The 21,210-nt window shown below is 39.6% G+C and overlaps 1 protein-coding gene across 3 annotated transcripts in view; it reads left to right on the top strand.

Annotated features, from left to right (window-relative positions):
* Positions 1–21,210, top strand: part of LOC117456609 (transcription factor 4-like) — a 219,015-nt gene that overhangs the window by 190,987 nt on the left and 6,818 nt on the right. For all 3 annotated transcript variants that reach the window (XM_034096536.2, XM_034096537.2, XM_034096539.2), the window contains 6 exons: positions 3,037–3,119; positions 4,015–4,221; positions 14,097–14,229; positions 17,879–18,032; positions 19,413–19,642; positions 20,683–20,830. In XM_034096536.2, the coding sequence (XP_033952427.1) occupies positions 3,037–3,119; positions 4,015–4,221; positions 14,097–14,229; positions 17,879–18,032; positions 19,413–19,642; positions 20,683–20,830 (955 nt within the window). The remainder of the gene's footprint in view (positions 1–3,036; positions 3,120–4,014; positions 4,222–14,096; positions 14,230–17,878; positions 18,033–19,412; positions 19,643–20,682; positions 20,831–21,210) is intronic.

The raw sequence follows: 21,210 nt of genomic DNA on the forward strand, positions 1-21,210 counted from the left end.
CCAGCGACAAGACTTACATTTGTTTCAATTGACTTGTGAATGCAACCGACACTAGAAGTTGTTTTTAAATGACTTGAGACTTACGATGTGTTTCTATTGACTTGAAACTTGACTTGAACTTGTTTCAAAAGACTGGAAACTAAAGTTTAACATGTTCAAATGAGTGTATTCTTGATATGATCCTAATTCAATTGACTTAAATACAGCTCTGGGAAGTAGAAGTGTAAGAAATGGTAGTAAAACATATCAACCGACTACAAACAACACATTTACCTAAAGCTCTTCATTTATTTGCAATTAATGAAAGGCATCGCTGCTTCTTAAGTGTAATCGCTTGGGCGTAAAACAGGACCATAAAAACACATTCATAATCCCTGTGTGTCCTCTACCCCCCCCCCGCCCCCTTCTCCTCTTATTTCCACATATTAGTCCTCCTCGCGGCTGATGTTGTAAACTCTCCCCGCTCCTTAAAGTGAAAAATTACTTTTCCTAATAATAGTTGTGTCAAATTTGTCTGTAATTGTCGCTGCGACACACACCGTTTGATATTTCCGCGCCTGGTGACTGATAGCTTTAATTACGAGCACCACTCCGACAAATCGTTCACAAACCTACCGGCTCCCAGAACACCAGCCCCCCCCCTCTCTTCCTCCTCCTCCTCTCCTCCTCTCTTCCTCCTCCTCCTCCTCCTCCTCCTCCTCCTCCTCCTCGTCATTATAGCTGCCTCGGATATTGCCTGTGAAACCATAATTGGTGTTTATCATTGTGTCAGAGTTACTCCACTTTTTACAAATTAGAAATGAAGCCTATTAGAGCAAACTACATGCAAATTGATATACAAGGCTAATTCTACGAGTTTTACAGGGTTGGACTTGGAATAATTTACGCTGCCGTTTAATACATATATTTGTATTTGCACATGAATGTACCCAGGTGATTACTCATTAATTAGCATATGCAAATGAGCATGTAATATGAATGGAGGAAAGGGGAGAGAATAGACTGCGAGACAAAATGGGAAGACAATTAGAAAAAAGGGGGAGAAACACAAGCTAATGAGATGAGATCAGAGTTACAAAGGAGGGATCAGTGGCAGGGGCACAGAGGAGGTGAGATGGGGAATAAGGAGGGGAAACTAAGGTAGGAAGGAGGAGAGGAGGAGAGGAGACGGAAGAATTAGAAAGATAGGGATAAAGAAAGAAGAGGAAACGAAGGGAAAGAAGAGTAGGGAAGTAGGCAGGCAAAAGTGGCGACATGTTGAAAGGCAAGATGAAAGAAAATACGAGACACGTAGTGGAAAAACAAATAATTGTGATATGATGACGGAGGAATAGGAAAAAAACAAGTGGACAAATGGAGAGGAAAACAAGAGTAAAGATAACATGACACAAGAAAAGAGCAAAGCTACTTGAGGACATGAACTAATCTGTCACCCGACTGGATAAATATGTCCCTCAATGGTCTTTTTTTACTTTCGGTTAATACTTTGATTACATTGTTGTGTATATAAATTGCACTGTTCAACCTTCTGTATTGGATTTGTACACGTTCTATCCGTGCTGAATGTTTTGGTTTTATTTTAAGATGTCTGTTTCCTGATCAATTCAATATCTACATTAATGATTTGGGCTTCATCCTATAGAGAAACACGAAACGAGCACAAAAATACAACCATTTAGGAATGAAAACAAGTTCTACTGCGAGTTCTAACCCAGCAATAAATTATCCGATTGAGAAAGCACATTATATGCAATTAACTTTCAAATTTCAAATTGAATCTAGCCGTCATAGAACCAATCCTCCTCTATGTATCGAGGTGGGGTCCTCTCTCTTAACCCATTGGACATGAACACTTCCTTACACCTGACTTAAAACATGTGTCACTGTGGACTGTCTTTCAGGTGAATTGCAATGTTCCACTTTCTGGTTGCTGCTTTCATCAATGCTGATAGTTTGGTTTTATTTGTTAAAAAAATATCTGTTTCTTAAATCTCTTTTCCACAGCAATACAATGGAGTTTAATAGCTTTTCTTGTGGTTTGAAACTTCTTTGAATTTGGTGGTCAAAAGTCAACGTTGAGTTCCCACATCAATAGAAATGGGCTTTACTTAGAACAACATTAATACTATTTTCCAAGTTCCGATAAACACTATTTAGTGCATTCTGAGGAGTTACCATAAGTAATTGGAATATTTTTTGCAAATAGTGTTGCTTTCTAGTTTTTCAAGTGACCAAAAACGAAGCTACATTCACCACAAGAGTTTCAGAGTTTAATTCAAAACATTAAACGAAAACTATCTATATGGCTAGATACAACTAAGATGGGTGAAAAGTGTTTGTAGTGATATGGGTAAACTCTTTAAAGCTTGAGTCCCATCTGGAGCCCGGACCCTGCTCAGAACCTCATATTAATGTTAATGTACACAAGTCATTGTGCCTCCTCTGTCTACCAGCTAATGAAACCTGTCGATTCAGATTCGACCCTTCAGAGCGACGGCAAACACAAAAGCAGGAAAGAACAGAGACACAAAGCTTGTTTATTCTGCAGAGGGCCCATGCTAATCAACCACTTGTACCCTTTCAAAAAACAAAAGCCTGATATTAGCATTTCTGCTCGGAGATATGAATTGGTTTGTTTTTGTCCTTTCTTCCTCATCTCTCAGTTTATTATGTCCGAGCTCCGCGAGTGGTTCGGATGAAGCGCTCCTCGTGTGAGAGGATGTTTTGTTTGGTGCAGCATTGAGTGCTTTCTTTTTGCCAGATATGAAAAGGATAAGAGGTTAATCCAAAAAAGCAGACAGCCGTTCATTTTCTCTACACAAGCAGCAGCCATGTAGCCTATCCCAGCATGCTTTGGGCGAGAGGCGGGTCTTACCAAGAACCGTTTAGCTGTCCATCACAGAAGAAATGAAGGGATATCAGTTTTTGTGTCCAACTCCAACATCTTTTGCTGATATCTAAAATGTTTGCATTCTGTCATGCATTTTTGCTTTTACTTCCTCTTCTGATCATGTCTCCTTGTCTCCTCTCTCCTAGCTGTCAGTTCAGCTGTATGGTCGAGGAATGGCGGACAGGGAGCATCATCGCCAAACTACGAGGCTGCCCCACTACACTCCCTGGTATGACATACACACAATAAATAAATACATGATCTCCCTAGAGCAGTGTTTCTCAAACTTTTTCATACCAAGGACCAATAAACCAATAAAAAAACACTCGCGGACCACCTAACTCCACAAATATCCAAAAACACATCGTTTTTCTAGAACCGATTACAAATCGCCTGAAAATGGTAAAAACAGGTGGCAACATGTGTGACGAAGGTGTTGCGCTGGGCTATATCATGCAATCAAAAGTGAAACTTAACCTCGCTCCTTTGCGGAGATATTCCCGCGAGAGTGTGGAAAACTTAAATTAACTTATTTATTTAAAATGTTACCAATATACTCACGTACCACTAGGGGGCGCTCACGGACCACCCGTGGTCCGCGGACCACACTTTGAGAAGCACTGCCCTAGAGGCTAAATCTGTCGCCCAACAGACACTCCCTCATCGTCACATTCGTTATCTACGTTATCACACACACTTCTGTATCTCTGAATGAGCTCATTGCAGTATTTTCCATCACAATTCAAGGGAAATCTATACACATTGAATGATAACTCAATGTTCCCACCATTTTGACACTCAAATGGTCAGTTGGTCGACTTTTGTCTTTCACTAAATACGAACTATAGAGTGTACTTAAGAAAATCCATGTAAATATATTTTAGTGAGTTGGAGCTCAGCTGATGTAGCGTAACTATTATCCTTATGCATTTTGTCTGACTTTGGTTATTAAAACAGGTAAAGCATCATCTCTGTAAAGCTTCTAGTAAATCTTCTAGAGATCATGATGACTTGCCCAGAACTGTGGGGATAGTTGGATGTTTATTCAAAGTATAGGGACGAAGATAAGAAAGGAAGTGTGAGAGTAAATCTCTTACTTTTTTCTGTGTTCTTTCACTCTGAAGCAAAGTCGTATCGAGGACCGCCTGGAGCGTTTGGACGATGCCATCCACGTCCTGCGGAGTCACGCGGTGGGGCCGTCGACGGGCATGCCGAGTGGCCACGGAGAAATGCACAACCTCATCAGCGCCGCACACACGCACAACGGCGCCATGGGAGCTCTGAACAGCGGATACGGGTCAGGACTGCTGTCGGCCAACAGACACCTCATGGTAGGAGCTGAGAGCATGCTGAGGGAATGAATGGAAACATGATGATAGGAGTTGCATTAACCTCCAATATAACATGTCAATATGGCCCTTTTATCAAGTGAGACCATACACAAAGGAAATACTTCAATGGTTTTTGAAGATATTGTAGTGCTGAATGTCTGAATATCCAAATATATATTGTTATAGGTGTATTGTCAAATATATACTGTCAGGCTTGCAACAATACATGGAAAAGACAGGATGCAAAATAGACAACATGGCAGGAATCATTTATTTGAAAAATATGATTTGCTTCGTTTGAAACGTTTTATTCTTTTGTCACGCTAACATTGGTTTTGCAGTGGAAATTTCGAATGATGTGAATTTGTATCTTTGAGTTGACTCTGTGATGCAAAAAAAACGTGCTTTTGGTTTGGTTTGAACACACTATTATGTCTTCCCACAGCCAAAAAACCAAGATACTTTAAAACTGTTTTTGTTGTTGGCAATTTAATATGGCTTACATTGTAAAATAAACGAAGAGGGACGGAGGAGTAAAGAGAGAAGGGTGAGTTAAGAAAGAGAAGGGAAGGAGGTTAGAGGAATGGGAAAAAAAGTAGAGGGCTAAATAAAGGAAAGAATAGGGAACAAGAGGAGGGAAGAATTACAATGATATAGTCAGATAGACGGCAGTAATGTTTTCCATATTTAGTTTGGGATATTTGTCTGTCAACTTGAAACAATAAACATAAAGAACCAAGCAGCTGTGTGACATAAGGAGATGTAGGAGGGTGAGAGAGAGAGAGAGTTCAGTCAAACTTACTATGTTTATTTGTGCTTTGAGCATATACACATGTACACACACGCACACACACACACACACACACACACACACCAGTTGTTCGGACATGCAAACCAATACACTCTTCAAAACCTCTCTCTCTGTGAAAAATCTTTGACGTCCAGTATCCTCAAGGGACATTTAGATTTGTGTCTGTCCAACAGTATTGTGTTGCAGTTGTAACTAACGGTGTGTCCTGTAGGGGGCGCTAACAGTAGCTTTACTGTTAGCGCCAGTAGTTCAAAAGCATAGCATTGCCCCCCCCCCTCTCTCTGGTCTTTGTTAAAGTACTTTGAAGTGATGTTTTCTAAATGGAGAACACCTGTGGTACAGTGGAGTGTGTGTGTGTGTGTGTGTGTGTGTGTGTGTGTGTGTGTGTGTGTGTGTGTGTGTGTGTGTGTGTGTGTGTGTGTGTGTGTGTGTGTGTGTGTGTGTGTGTGTGTGTGTGTGTGTGTGTGTGTGTGTGTGTGTGTGTGTGTGTGTGTGTGTGTGTGTGTGTGTGTGTGTGTGTGTGTGTGTGTGTGTGTGTGTGTGTGTGTGTGTGTGAGTGTTTGGGCACTGGCCGGCTCCCACAGAGATTATCTTGTTCTCACGCATATCTGTCCAGCTGTCTCTCTCGTCTCAATTTGCATGTAAACACAATTGGACAGTATACTATCAATTATAAACATAACAATATGTTTGGAATATTAATTATACCTCTCTCTCTCTGCGCCTTTATCTTTCTCAAAACAAAAACAAATACGTGGCTATAAATGTAACCATGAATTTACCTTTTTTTTTAAATGTTCAAACTCAAGTTGATATCCATAACACAACTACTGGAGAGAAAAAAATGACAGCCAATCAGAATCCATCTAAACACAAATATGTTACAGGCGGGTGGAATAATTAAATATTTGTTATCATCAATTCAATGTATTTATTTTAATAAACAGAGACTTTCTCTCCATTGCTGAAAGATCCATAGTGGTAGAGCAGGGATTTGTTTTAAAGGTGGGGTACGTAATTTTGGAGAAACCAGCTCGAGTGCGCAAGAATTTGAAAATACTCCAACACACACAAACGTGCACATGACCAATGAGGGCATGAGATAAGTTTGTGCACAGATGCAAGGCTGACAGGCAGGTAGGCCATCCAGTTACTTTAGCCGGGCCGGGTCACATTTTGGGCTCCAACTTTTTGGGCTTAAATTGTCTTCGACATAAATAAGAATATTACTGCGTAGTTTAAACATCACTCTAAAAGATGTAATTTGGGGACAATGGGACACTAATAATACATTTGGATAGAACTTTGATAAAACACATGTCCGCTTTTCAAAATGAGTGCATAACAATTTGACATGAGTGGAAAGAAGACGACAGTGTTTTTGGATTAATGATGTCATTTTAAAGTTGTGGTAGAAAAAAGGCTTAAAAGTTAGGAAAAACGACTTTTCGCTTTAATTCTGTGGTGCACTTTGTAGACACTTTGCTGCTCTTTGGACATCCCCAGAGACAAATTTGGCATTAAGCTTTATGAAGTGCTGTGCGGTTTAGCCCAAGAAAACATTACAAGTAAAACTCCTTGTTAAGGCTAATATTTGTATAAACTACTTTAAAGCTTGATCTTGAAGTTAATCCAAATACATTTCTGACTTGTTTTTATACGTATGCAACTAGTGGAAAAAGAGAATAAAATAAAGTGAGGGATATGTGCTAAAAAAAACAGTCTTATTTATAGACTCTATAAACACACACACACAAAAGCTCATCAATTGCTCCTTGTGTTGTCATTAGGGCCAGTGTGTGTGTTTATTCAGGCTCTGGACTATTGGCTGATACACAAACAGACTCATTAAGAGTGAAAACACAGCAGCTCTATATAAAGTTATTCCATGGGCGGGGTGCTTGCTATCAGGGTCTCTGAGCTGTATGCCCTCAGCAGCTGAGCTAATATGTCCTAGTCCTGCAGACTAGAGAACATATTTTTACGTATCTGAGTTCAACTATCAGTATTCTATGTAATTACACTCAATTTGTTCACTTGTTTACTTATAACTGTAGTATTTACACAACAGAAAAGTGTAAATTAAACTGCTTCAGAGTGGTGCAAGAATAAGTCCTGAAACCCAGAAATTAGTCAGCATTTCAGCACTTTTGAGTTTTCCCGTCTTAAAGTCAAAGTTTTCTTGAATGAGTTTTCGGTTGGATTCCCAAAATATGGACTGAACGAGATTTTCATGTTTAGTTGTACAACATAAAATGTGCCAGTAAATACCCCACTAGCGAATGTCTGAAGCTTCTATGTGTCATGAAAATGTTGATTGCTAATGAGAAGCTAAATAAGACCACTTAATGCCATCACATCAAACATTACCCGTCTTTAGCTTAGCTTTGGTGACGTGAAGTTGGACAACTCTGAATTTTATAGCATTACGTTAGCAATTAACTTCTTGTGATTGCATTACATTTCAACAACTATAATTGTGATGGTCTTGGAGGAGAGGTAAAGTTGATAGTCATCGGCATAGCAGTGTAAATGGATGCCATATTGGCTAAGGATATGTCCGAGGGGAAGGATGTACATTTTAAAAAGGAGGGGACCGAGGACTGAGCCCTGGGGGACACCACCGGTGACTTTGGCTGTCAAACTGAGGTTTACAGTTACATTTTTCCTTCCACTGCACTTTCAATTTCTCAACCCTATAGAGGAGGTATCACCCCTCTATTATGGAGGTGGAAAGCTTATGACCAATAGACACATGATCTATATTCTCTCTTTGACACAATAAATGCTGGAAATGTCTGCAAAAGATTGCCAGGGACGAACCACACTCGCATGATTCCCAGTCTCAGGACTTTTATAAGAGAGGAGATGTGTGTGGTGTTTACGAGTACTCATTACAGAATGCAGAAGACAGGCTAACCAAGCACTGTTCTACAGGTATTTCTTAATTTAAGCTATGCTTTACAAGAATATATATCATTTTGTATTGCCTTATACATTTTTTGTATTTTATACGCTTGAATCACATTATGCAGAAATGAGGGGGAAGCAAAGTTTCTTTAAAACATTTTACAGCATTTCAGATTAGTTTTCTTTGACATACAGTATAAGGTGAAAAGGTTTGTTGTAAAAGTTCTGTGCAAAAACAAAACACAGCCATGATTAAAATGAGCAATAACTGATTATAAAAAATAAACAACATTATGAACATCTGTCCACAGTTCTTTATAGTTACAAAAACTGGATTATGTGGACCCATTTCAATTGGCACCAATAGTGTGTGTCTGTTTCAACAGGAAGCTTGAACCAAAGAATAGAAAGAGACTCAATAGACATGCTGAAAAAAAGAGATGAGGGAAAAATAAAGTGAGAGGAAGGAGTGATGTAATGTCTGAAATGAAGCCATTGTGTTTGAGACGTTTTCCGTTCTTCTCATGCATGCATTCATTCACCACTTTCCTTTTTGTTTGCTATGCAACTCTCCTTATCACTCTTTTCAGTATTTCTATTTCTTTAAAATCATCACCTCCCCATATGTCCTCTTGCACAACATGTCCTCCTTGCAATTACCTTCACTTTTCCTTTTTCCACTCCCTCACTATTTATTTAACTTAACTAATTTGGCCATTTCTGTTCTTCCTTATATTCTAACATTATGTATTTTTTCTATATTTCCCCCCATGTATGTCCATGCAGCTGTTACAACTCAATTTCTCCTGCTGTGTGTTTATGCTTTCTCTCTCTCTCTCTCTCTCTCTCTCTCTCTCTCTCTCTCTCTCTCTCTCTCTCTCTCTCCTCTCTCTCTCTCTCGCTCTCTCTCTCTCTCTCTCTCTCTCTCTCTCTCTCTCTCTCGCTCTCTCTCTCTCTCTCTCTCTCTCTCTCTCTCTCTCTCACACACACACACACACACACCACACACACACACACGCATTTGCTCTCTTTTTGACACACGTTTTATTGAATATTTACTTTATTACATATTTTCTGTCACTTGTGTTTTCATCTTCCTGTCTTGACGTACTTATTTGCGCTGCCTCGTCTCTCTTTCCCTCTCTTTTACGTACACATGTGCACACACACATATACACACGCACACACACACACACACACACACACACAGCTGTATGTAGTTTGGCAGTGTTCGGCAGAGACGCCTGCAGGCTGAGGTCATTACTCTGGGAAAACAGGTGGTAGACTGATGTGGGGGAGACGTAGACTTGTATGCATCGTACACACACTCAATTACATACACACATATATTCCGACATGTTACATTTTGTTCAACGGCAATATTTTCTTTACGCTCAAGTCATTACAGTCAGTCATTGTATTTAACATTTGTGTGAATCTGACAAAAAAAAGTGGGAGTTTGTTCGGTAGTTTTTAGCTGTCTTTTTGTCAGGCTAGTGGAAAGAAAACATCCAAAGGTTAAATAAGATTATGCATCATTTGCATATTTCCACATTTCAATCATTTCAGAAAACTGGAAACCAATAATTGTTTTAGTGTAAGTTATCAACGGAGGTTTGATTGTGATACATTTTAGCTAAATATTTTAACCTTTACACTAAGTACGCAAAATTGATTGGATATATTTTTAGGGTATTTTACTAGAAATCTGCACTTCAGTAGCACTTACATACATTGTACTTACTCCCTTTGTTTCTATATCTGTATATCTATTTATTCTGAAGCTCTGTGCTGAGAGATTTGTTAATATTTCATTTGAAGTATTTTCTTTTTGTATGGCCATTGCCACTATCATACACTATCTAAAACAACCATATACACTAATTTGTCAACAAGGTGAAACACGAATTTAGAACCTGGCTTTATTTAATGTTCAGATTTCTGAGCAAATGAACAAATATGAAAACAAACAATGCCTCATCTTCTCATTTAAACGTAACTTTTCAGAACACTTGCAAAGCTAAAAACATCCTTAGTATATTTACAGAACAGGTCATTATAATGGTGACATTTTTTAGTTTAGCTTTGACCTGTAGTGCCCCCCTTAAAGTTCAAACCACAATTAACACATCTACAATAACCAACATTTGTTCTAGTGTTATTTTAGTATGATGTTATAATACAGTTGAGAGTAGGGTTGGGAGGGCGACTCTGGAACGAGGGGAAAGGTTAAAGCAGAGAAACGTCTCTCTCTCCATTAAGCAGAGCGACAGTAGGTGGATTGGATCATAATCTGCATTACTTTTCTGTAAAACACACTAATGCCTTTTAATACTCTGCATCTCCTCTCTGTTCTCAGCCACTAAATGTACTTCTATAAGCTGCTGGAAATGTCCCATTAACCTCCAGAACAACAAAGTGGGGCACAGAGTTTCACAGAAGAACCCGGAATAGGATATTCTTTTGATGAATAACTTTAATAAACGATATCATGTGTTATACAACATGTTTTGGAGTCTCAGGTTAAGCAAAGACAATGTAAGCAAATGTCTCAAAATTAAAAAACAACAAATTATTACAGAAAATAACACCACAAAAAATATCAACATTGATTCCTAGATGTGTATATGCTGGATGTGCACTTAGTGACTGATTTATAGTCATTATTTTCAAGTGCATCTTTCTTTCTCTTCCATACATTTCCCTCTCTTTTACTTTTCTTTTTTAATTCACATTTTACCCGACAGAGGAGTCTGCCGTCCTTCACCGTTCATTTCATGGGAAATTAAGAGAAAAGTCCATAAATATCACGCCATTGGAAAATATTACAGTCATTTGTCCTCCCACGGAAGTTCTCAACACTGAGCTGTGTGTGTGCGTGTGTGTGTGTGTGTGTGTGTGTGTGTGTGTGTGTGTGTGTGTGTGTGTGTGTGTGTGTGTGTGTGTGTGTGTGTGTGTGTGTGTGTGTGTGTGTGTGTGTGTGTGTGTGTGTGTGTGTGTGTGTGTGTGTGTGTGTGTGTGTGTGTGCGCGCGTGCGTGTGTGTGTGTTGACATCGCTACAGCAGGTGCTTTCTGTCAAGTGTTCATTTTGCACAGAGGGCAGACTGTTCAGTTTACAGTAAAGAATGGTCCTGTGTGTGTGTGTGTGTGTGTGTGTGTGTGTGTGTGTGTGTGTGTGTGTGTGTGGTGTGTGTGTGTGTGTGTGTGTGTGTGTGTGTGTGTGTGTGTGTGTGTGTGTGTGTGTGTGTGTGTGTGTGTGGTGTGTGTGTGTGTGGTGTGTGTGTGTGTGTGTGTGTGTGTGTGTGCGTGCGCGCGTGTGTATAAGTGACTATGTTATGTGTAGTACTATGTAGACTCCAATCTACTTTTTACAATTTAAATAACTAATGGACAGTATAACCAACTCTGTCTCAAACTAAATGTGTCACAGACGTACATTTAAAAACGTTAAACTTTGGTTTCTTATGGTAAAGAATCCTGAACATTGGTCTATGATTGCATTTGGTTTTAAACAACTAACCCTAACTTTTTGTTAAAGTTACTGGAACTTATAAACACTCCTTGGTGGTGCATGTGTGACATTCAGTAGCTCACAGGAAAATCATGACTGCGTTGTGGTGTTTTGTAGCCAACTGTCAGATTTAACAGAGTCCTTGAATGCACCATCAATAAGAATTGTGTTTATGTTGTTGTGATAATTCAGTTGAGGGAAGTGACAGAAATGGAACCATTACTAGGTTTCTATGAATCAAACCATATTCATCACAATATGATTGTTTCTGGGTTTGATTTAGACAAGTTTAATGACTGTTCTTCACAATCAAAATCACAGATGCATGAGAGTCTTTGAATGCAACAAAGATCTAAAGAAATGTTGACAAGATAATCTCAACTCAGGGTCCTCTTACTTTTCTTTTTCCGCTACTTTCAACTGCAACTAACCCTAACCCAAATATTGATAAGACAATCGAAGCATTTCGCTGATGCTTCCATATTGTTATTGGCGTGTAAACTGTCATCCAATCAGATGTCTTGAACCTGATTGATGGTGGAAAAATGGGCGTGGCTGAGATTAATGTTGACTATGTGAGCTACACCGGCAGCAGATCAGTTTACGTGTAATTTATTTATATTTTCCCCTCCGTCTGTCTCCTCCTCCTTCCCTCCTCATTGAACTAAATTAAGGAAGAGAGAAGGAAGGCTCGTTAAAATATAAAAGCCTTCCATTAAAAATGTACGCCACCCTCTCTGTCTCCCTCGCTGCTGCCATTTTACATTTGGGAATCCAGGCAGTGATGAAAGGCAGAGAACGGAAAGAAAAGACGAGAGGCAAATAATAAACAAGGGAGCAGACAGAGTATGGAGGGATAGACGCTCAGTTTGAAACACACACACACACACGCACGCAAGTCAGTCGACATTTTGTGATATTTGCATGGAGCGAGAGGGGAGTTCGGCATGTGGTGGGCAACACCTTCCTGTCAGCCAGCTGGATTGACACACACACACACACACACACACACACACACCCACACACACACCCAGAGGATTTGATGTTCAAAACAACTTTATGTATCGTTCAAAAGAGTTTTAACTGACAAAAAAGTATGTATTCCACGAAATTTAAAAACATCTGTTGTACTACGCTCCAAAAATTTATATATTTAAAGATCCTGAAAACATTTGATGTTGTATTTCTCTTTTTTATTACATGCAGATTATTACGCTTTTCAGACCCTCCACAGATTGTCCAAAGTGCTATTTAGATTACTTTCGTTTAAAACTTTTGTTATCAACATTTTATACCAGATAATATCTCATCATTTATATCAAGCCACTGTCTCACTGATATTGTCAAAGTGAAAAGCTCAGGGAGAAGAGGGAGGGACAGACCATTCCAAACAGCAGGATGCCACGACACACACACACACACACACACACACACACACACACACACACACACACACACACACACACACACACACACACACACACACACACACACACACACACACACACTCTAAGAGAGCCCATCTCGTGCCAAAGCAGTGAGTCCCTGCTGGAAGCTGCTCGGTGCTCTGGGAATTAGAAATCCCACAATTAAACATATGGGCATTAAGATAATTGTCAGTTGATGTGCTGCAGTGTGTGTTTGTGTTTGTGTGGTCGACAGATGGATAGGATTCAGCCTCGCACACTATCACACACATGCACCCCTAAAATATATCCCTGAAAACACACGTGAGAACAAGAAGACAAAAGGTGTAAATATACATGTCAGACATGCAGATATGAACACACACACACACACACACACACACACACACACACACACACACACACCACACACACACACACACACACACAAGCAAATTGGAGGAGCAGAGCACAGTTTGCCCATCTGAGTAGTACTGTACTGGAAAACTGCAAAGAGAAAACATCTAGTGGGATAGTGTGAGAGAGCGAGAGAGAGAGAGAGAGAGAAGCTTGAGGTTTAAGGAAGGCAGAGGATGCCCTCAACAGGCCAGAGAGAGAGAGAGAGAGAAAGAGAGAAGCTTGAGGTTTAAGGAAGGCAGAGGATGCCCTCAACAGGCCAGTTAGAGGACTACATCTGGACATCTGGAGGAAAATAAAGAAATAAATTATTCTAAAAAGACAATTACAGTATTATATTTATTTTCCAGTGTTGATTTGATCACTTTATCATTTCTTAATTACTTGTTAACGCTGAAGTGACATGTTCTTTCTTTCTTCACATATGGGTATACTAAATGTATTAGTTGGTTCATGGTATTTGTATTTTCATTTAATGTGTGGATTGTTTGCTCCAAATCTAAAAGACAAGTGAGTAACCTACTTTTCAGTAACCGTATTCTAGTTGAGAATTATTCTTATTCAAATTGTAGCATTTAAAAAATAAACATACTTAAATATTGAAACATTTAAGTATTTTTCCCTCAAATGAGGATTAATCCGTTGCTGAAAAACAGTCCCAATACTGCATTGTATTTGTATATAACATTTTGAATTACCCTTTCTAAAAAATAAACCAGAGCCCAATGTGAGTCCGGAAGAGTGAGAGAGAAGTTAGAATTCAAGCCAATGTTTTCTTTAACAAAAAAAACCGTACCCCTCTTTCCTCTCTGTTCTCCAGGGAGGCTCTCACAGAGAAGACGGCAGCAGTGTGGGCCCTCTGCGTGGGGGCCACTCGATGGGGGGACCGGGGTCTCAGCTGGCGGGGCAGTCGGCCAACTCGCCGGACCTCAACCAGCCCGACCCGTACCGCGGTAAGACCCTCCGCCATGTTCAAACACCGCTCACACAGAGACACACTGAACACCCCACAACACCAGGATTAATATACTTCTGATTCTGTGGGTTATTCTGTATTTCTTTTGTACTTCAAACACTTACAGATTACAAGACAAGTTCGTCAAAGTGTTGTTGTTTTTTTACAATTCTTTATTTAGAAGATAGTTGAGAACATTTCACAAGTTACAATGAAATACACTTGCAGTTCCAGGGAGTAGTAAACCGTTGCAATAACGGAACAGTACACATTGAAACCCTCCCATCAAAGTGTTTTTTTATATTTTTCATTAAGTGAATGATGAGCAGGGAAAAGAAATGCATACTGATGAATAAACTGCATCAGCATCTGTTGTTTTTGTTCGTGCTAAGCGTGTTTCCATCCCACTGGTATCCCATCATGCACTACACTCACACTCAATTACGTTTCCCAACTCTGTATTGTAATGACAAAATGTTAAAAAGTAAGTGATAAATCATTTGTACAGCACCTGTCTTTCTCTTGTGTATCAATAAAGGAAAATAGGCATAGAATGAAAATAGGGTATAATACATAGACACAAATAATGACTGGACAATTAAAATACTTCATAAATAATTAGGATGACAGAATACTAAGAATGGGTAGGAAGTATAAAAAAAAAACATTGAAATTTAACAGCATACAATTATATCCATTCTTTTCCATCCAGTTCTCACCTTTAACATTTTTTGAAGATAAACAAAATGTTGGAAGTAAGAGAAGTGAAGGAAAAAATATATAAATTAAATATTTTTACTTTTTTGCAGTTGATATGTTTCAATACATTTATACATTTTAATGTATTTTATTATATTTTTAACTCACATCAGAATCAGAAACAGGTTTATTGCCAAGTAGGTTTGCACATACTAGGAATTTGACTTGATATCACGGTGCATACATAAAATATAAAAAAACAAGACATCTAATATAAAACAAATCAAAATGTCACCGTAATAAAATATAGTTAAATAGCAATAACAATGAAATAAAGCAGTAATTTACATGGAAATAGAATGCTATGAATGAATTTTAGAATATAAAGTATGAAATGTGAAAGAGGTAAAGAGTCAGTGGGGGGGCCGGGCCTTGTTTAAGAGGCCGGTAGCGGAGGGGAATGCAATGCATTGTAAACATGGCGCTGTAACAAAACGATTTTCCAATTTGGGATTAACAAAGTATATCAAATCCAATTCTATCTAAATCTAATTAAAAGCAATATTAATGGAACATTGGAAATGATTCAAAACATAAAAAGTTATACCAAACTGTAAAAAAGGACAAGCTTACCTTTTCGGTGATGAAGATGAGACACTGAGGGTCAGAGAGTTAACCTGCAGACTCGCACACAGTCAGATCTCAGCTGGCAGGCCTGGACTGCACCGAGCGGTAAAGGACTTAACGAGAAGGGTAAATAAATATAGCTCGCGTGTGTGATATGAATATGGAGGAGGAGAAGTGTATATGAGCGTGCTGTGGAGCAAATTAGCCCTGAGCTCGTTTTTAAAGGCTGAAAATGAGTCTGCTGGCAGAAAAGTTCAGCCAGCGGCAGCCGGAGCCAAGTGTGTAATGAGGTGAGAGAGAGAGAAACACACACACCCAGGCTGAATGTGTTCCTTATACACACACACACACACACACACACACACACACACACACACACACACACACACACACACACACACACACACACGCACACACACACACAGCAAGTGGAGGCTGTAAATAGAGGGTATTAAAATGGTTTTGGCAGCTAACACTTCAAACTCAGTAGCTGTGGTTTCCTCCTCCCTCTCTCTCAATTTCAAAATAATTATGAACCGTACCGATTTAAGTTATATTCACACACACATCCCCATACTCCACAGTGGGGTGAGTTCAACCAAATTACACACACACTAAACGTTGCCAATTGAACATCCAATACGATTTCCCTTTGATATTGGCGTATCATAGTGGGCTGTTTTAATCATAATTAAACCTACAGTAACAAAGTGAAAGGATTTATTTTCCAAAATATTTGTAAGTTGAATTTGTTGTACTCTTCTACCTAAAGCGGTTTGACAACAATTGCCCAGAAAATGTGGGTCGTAATATTCAAAATGTCTCAATGACATTGAATACTGCATAAGCGACGGTTGCATCTTTAGGCAATATCTATTAACTTTACATTTTTAAAACTGTCACCCCTGTTTGTGAAGTTTTATCAGATTTGATTGACCGTGACAAGACAACCCTTTTTTTAATCCACCCACTCCATTAAGTTAGGTTAGGGTAGGGTTAATGTTTGTCTGACATCGGCTCAGCTGTTCCTAGGTTGAAAAACAATGGAGCCAATGATCCGCTGAAGGACAAATAATTAGCTAATCATCATCGGGGGACAGGACGTACGCCATTGCGGCAGTTTTATCCAACATTGTAGTTCGTTTTTTCTCAGCCCTTCTGAACTCTTTGGCTAATATCAGCCGAACTGTCACTTGTTACCCGCAAAATCTGAATTGTGTCCATGCATCAATGTCGACTTAAAATATCATTAGATTCAGGCGCTGTTATCCAGCTGATTCGGTGTCGTCAAGGACAAAAAACAGATAGGATCATTCAAATAAGGACTCTGGGTAAGATATCATCTTTTATATATAGCCCTCGATAAGTATTTTCGTCCCTTCCATTGTTAGTTTGTGTCTGTCTGGCTTCAGTCAGAGATACAAAGTCACTTTTCACAGTGTAAAGCCGTGATAAATGCTTCCATGTATGCACAAACACACAGCGATTGTATGTTGAATGACACACACACACACACACACAACACAGGCCATCACAAAATGCCTTCAGTCAGGCAGACGGTGATTCAAAATGGCTGACAGTTGGCCGTGTGTGTGTGGAGAACAGAGCGGAGTGTTTTGTGTTAACGAAGTTGGCAGCTTCCCAGTGTCGGATCCACACAGAAGTCAAATAAAGACTGCTGTGTTCAGCTGAGGAGTCAGAGAGAGGAACAGAGGACTCACATGTGCATCACCACTCCTCCATGCGGCCATCTTGAAGGGCGACGGCACAGAAATCTGCATTCGGACGTCTGCAGAATGAGCGGGAAACTGAGCGCCTTACATGTTCTTTTGAAACATTGCTTGCCTAAATTAACTGTTTTATCCACATAAATATGCAGATTTGTTTAAACTTCTATTATTCTATTGATTTCAGAACTTTCTAACACAGGCCTGTTCAACATTGCATTGTGTTTCGTTTTTGCGGGACTAGAGATTGCAATGACATAAAACAATAATGGACCCACTTCTGCTTTTCGACTGTCTAGAAGTGTAATGCTACTTTCACCTGTGACGCTTATGGAGCACAATAACTTGCCACTGCAAAGACTGCTTGTCACTAACCGTAGACATAGGTCACATCAAATGTTAGAAATAATGGCTAATGCTGTCATAGTGCACGATGTATTTCAAAGCTGCTTCCAAATTGTATGGGTCAAGTTTCTTTAAAATCGGCCAGATGTTTTTATGTAATCCTGCCGAAAGATAAACAAGTCGTCGTGTATTTTATACCTCAATGTGCACGTTCTTACTCTTCCTCATCTCCCCCCCCTCTTCCTGCAGCCATGTCCGGAGGCCTCCAGGGTCAGAGCGCCTCCTCCGTCAGCTCTGAGATCAAGTCGGAGGACGAGGGAGACGAGAACCTCCACCACGACAGCAAGTCCCTGGACGCCAAGAAGGAGGACGGGGACAGCAAGGACCTGAAGTCCATTGAGAGGTAAAGATCTAGGTTCAGGTTCCTCTCAGGCGTTGAAACACCTACATGCCCAGAGACCTTCCTTGTTCATTGAGAAAAAAAGTTCTTTGAGGGAGTCAAGATGTTGGGTTTATACAAACTCAAGTTATCCGGGGCTTTTTCATTCTCTATTTTATATCAGCATTTCCTGATAGGACAGGAATTGAAAACTGAAATGGAGCAATCTTTTGAATCTTACGAGACACAAGGAAAGTCTTAAAGCTGTGATTTTTGTGGGGAACCAGCCTTTGGACTTTGATGAAGTAACTAAGTGTGATGAGAAGCAGCTAAATACAACAAAATATACTTGTTTTCTATCAAATCAGAGTTGTTCCTGGTTGAGTCGCTCCATGGTCTTGCACCTGGTTTTAGCTGTTTCTCACACAACAGAGTAGAGCTCATGCGCAATATTCTCAAAGAAGTGATGCCTCGTATTCAGAGCTGGGGAAACAACACCGACAAAATCATTGAAAATTCATAATCTCTAATTATAAACATTTAAAAAATTGTTTGAAGATATTTCAAAGGCAGGTATAACATCTACACACTGTATAAGCCCTCAAGCCTGCTATATTTAAAGTAATACAAATATCAAAAGTGGTTTTGATCCATAGACTGTATACAAATAAGTGGACCTAGCCATTTGAAAAGGGAAGACAATCTGGAAATGCCCTAAACTTGCATTTTTTTCCTAATGGTCCAAACGGGGTGACCACTGGTAGAATATACTGTATCAAAGTCTATGAACAAATGTCCATACTTCTCACTGGATGTATTACCACAGTAAACATGTTTCTAATGAGCGTATGGTCTCAATCTTTAGCTTCAGGCCTTTTTAAATTAAGCATGATTTTTGTTTGATACATTTTGTTCACATTTCAAGTAAAATACATCAGCTCGTGGTTGACAGGTTGTAACACATCGTCTCTACCCTTATTGTCCAAATATGGTCACTTTTAGCTCCAACAACTCAAGATGGCCAAACTCAAGCATTCAGTCACGGTATTCCACAAACCAAAGGGTGTGGTCCCATAGACTCAGTCCCCTTTTTAATACATTCTATATTTTGTTCACGGTGTTGTTTTCCTTCCCTGGATGCAGCTGAGCAGCTTTCATCCTCCAACAATATTTTAACCTGGAGTAAAAACCTGAAACATTTGGATCCCAAACCCAGACATCGTTCATGATGGAGGGCGTCATGATGATGATGATGATGATGATGATGATGATGATGATGATGATGATGATGATGTTGATGTTACAAACTGAGCTCTAACCCTCAAAACCTCCCCATCCTCCTCCTCTCCTTCCCTCACCCCCTGCTTCCTCTCCCCTTGCTGCCTTTTGTGCTTTTCACTGCAGCAACGCAGACGACGAGGACTTGTCTCCGGAGCAGAAGATGGAGAGAGAAAGGGAACGGAGGATGGCCAACAATGCGCGGGAACGTCTACGCGTCCGCGACATCAACGAGGCGTTCAAGGAGCTGGGAAAAATGGTGCAGCTGCACCTGAAGAGCGACAAACCTCAGACTAAGTTACTGATACTGCACCAGGCCGTGGCCGTCATCCTCAGTTTGGAGCAACAAGTCCGAGGTCAGTTTTATATAGAGACGCCTGACCTTCGACCTCAGTACCTGCTTTTATTCTTCTATGTTAATTGATTGCGCCTAGACTGGTAGTTCATCATGATTATACTAAAGTTAAAAGAACACAACAATATAATGCATCTTGTTGTTCATCTTATACAAATAATAAATAAAATACATAGCAACTAAATGTATATAACAATAATAATACATTTGTAGTTTTTAGGCGCAATCCAGAGAATGACGGACAAATGTTAATGGTCACAAATCTTGAACCTGATGCAATAAGAAACTGTGTCTGCAGGGACATTTGTGACCTTAAAACAAAATATTTCTAACATCCTAACTTCCAGTATTCATAAATCAGACTTTGATGACGGCCACGGCCTGGTGCGGTTTCAGTAACTTGGTCTGAGGTTTGTCGTTCTTCAGGTGCAGCTGCACCGTCACTTTTATCCATCCTTCCATCATGAACCATCTCTGGGTTTGGGATCCAAATGTTTCAGATTTTTCCTCCAGGTTAAAATATTGTTGGAGGTTGAAAGCTGCTCGTCTGCATCCAGGAAAGGAAAACAACACCGTAAACAAAATATAGAATGTATTAAAAAGGGGACTGAGTCTGTGTGACATCACCCATTGGTTTGTGGAATACTGTTTTGAATGCTTGAGTTTGGCCATCTTGTGTCTTTGGAGCTAAAAGGGAATGTAAGGTAGGAATCAAGAAGTTAGATATCATTTAGCACATGTAGTGCTCTACGAGCTCCAGGAGAGGGAACCACTGGCGCCTGTTGATTTTGTTAAAGTTCCAATACTTATTAACTAACACAGCATAAAGAAAATACAGTAAGGACAGTATGAAGTTGACTTTTTTATGTTTCAGTATTTGTAAGCAATTGTGACTGAAAGAATATTGCTTTTATTTAACTTTTTATGATTATTTAATTTAACTTTTTTTTTGTTTTGTTTGTTTTTAAGAAGGGACAGGTAAAAGAAGATTAAGTCAGAGCCAGTAATCACCAGAAATAATCTCTTCCTCCATGTGTGCAGAGCGAAACCTGAATCCCAAAGCGGCGTGTCTGAAGCGCCGCGAGGAGGAGAAGGGCTCCATGTCCTCGGACGGCGCTTCGCTCTCATTGGCCGCCGCTCACCACGCCGCCGCCACCATGGGCGATGGGTCCAACCCCCTGGGACAAATGTAAAACGCAGCAACACCTCCCTGAACTCCTGAATAGTCAGAAGGTTTCACTTATAAACTAATCTGCTGTTGTACCTTAAACTCAAACCAAAGAGTTTACATTTAAAAACCAGACCAGAAACTTCAAGATTTTTTTTTTTATAGCATTCAGTTGCCATGATGGCTAAGTAAACATGCCTCCATTGAAACTAATGTTACGTTGGCTCCCAATGAAAACAAATTGGAATATTACATTCATGCTTTAAGGGTCAAAAGTTATATTTAAATCATTATGACTTAACATGTTGTCTGTGTACTGTTTAACCATTTGTTTCCTGGATATAAATAAATTATAAGCAAACCAAAATGAGTAATCAGTAATTCAAACATATGTAAAAGTA

This window comes from Pseudochaenichthys georgianus, chromosome 12 (assembly GCF_902827115.2).
Source record: "Pseudochaenichthys georgianus chromosome 12, fPseGeo1.2, whole genome shotgun sequence".
Classification (NCBI taxonomy): domain Eukaryota; kingdom Metazoa; phylum Chordata; class Actinopteri; order Perciformes; family Channichthyidae; genus Pseudochaenichthys; species Pseudochaenichthys georgianus.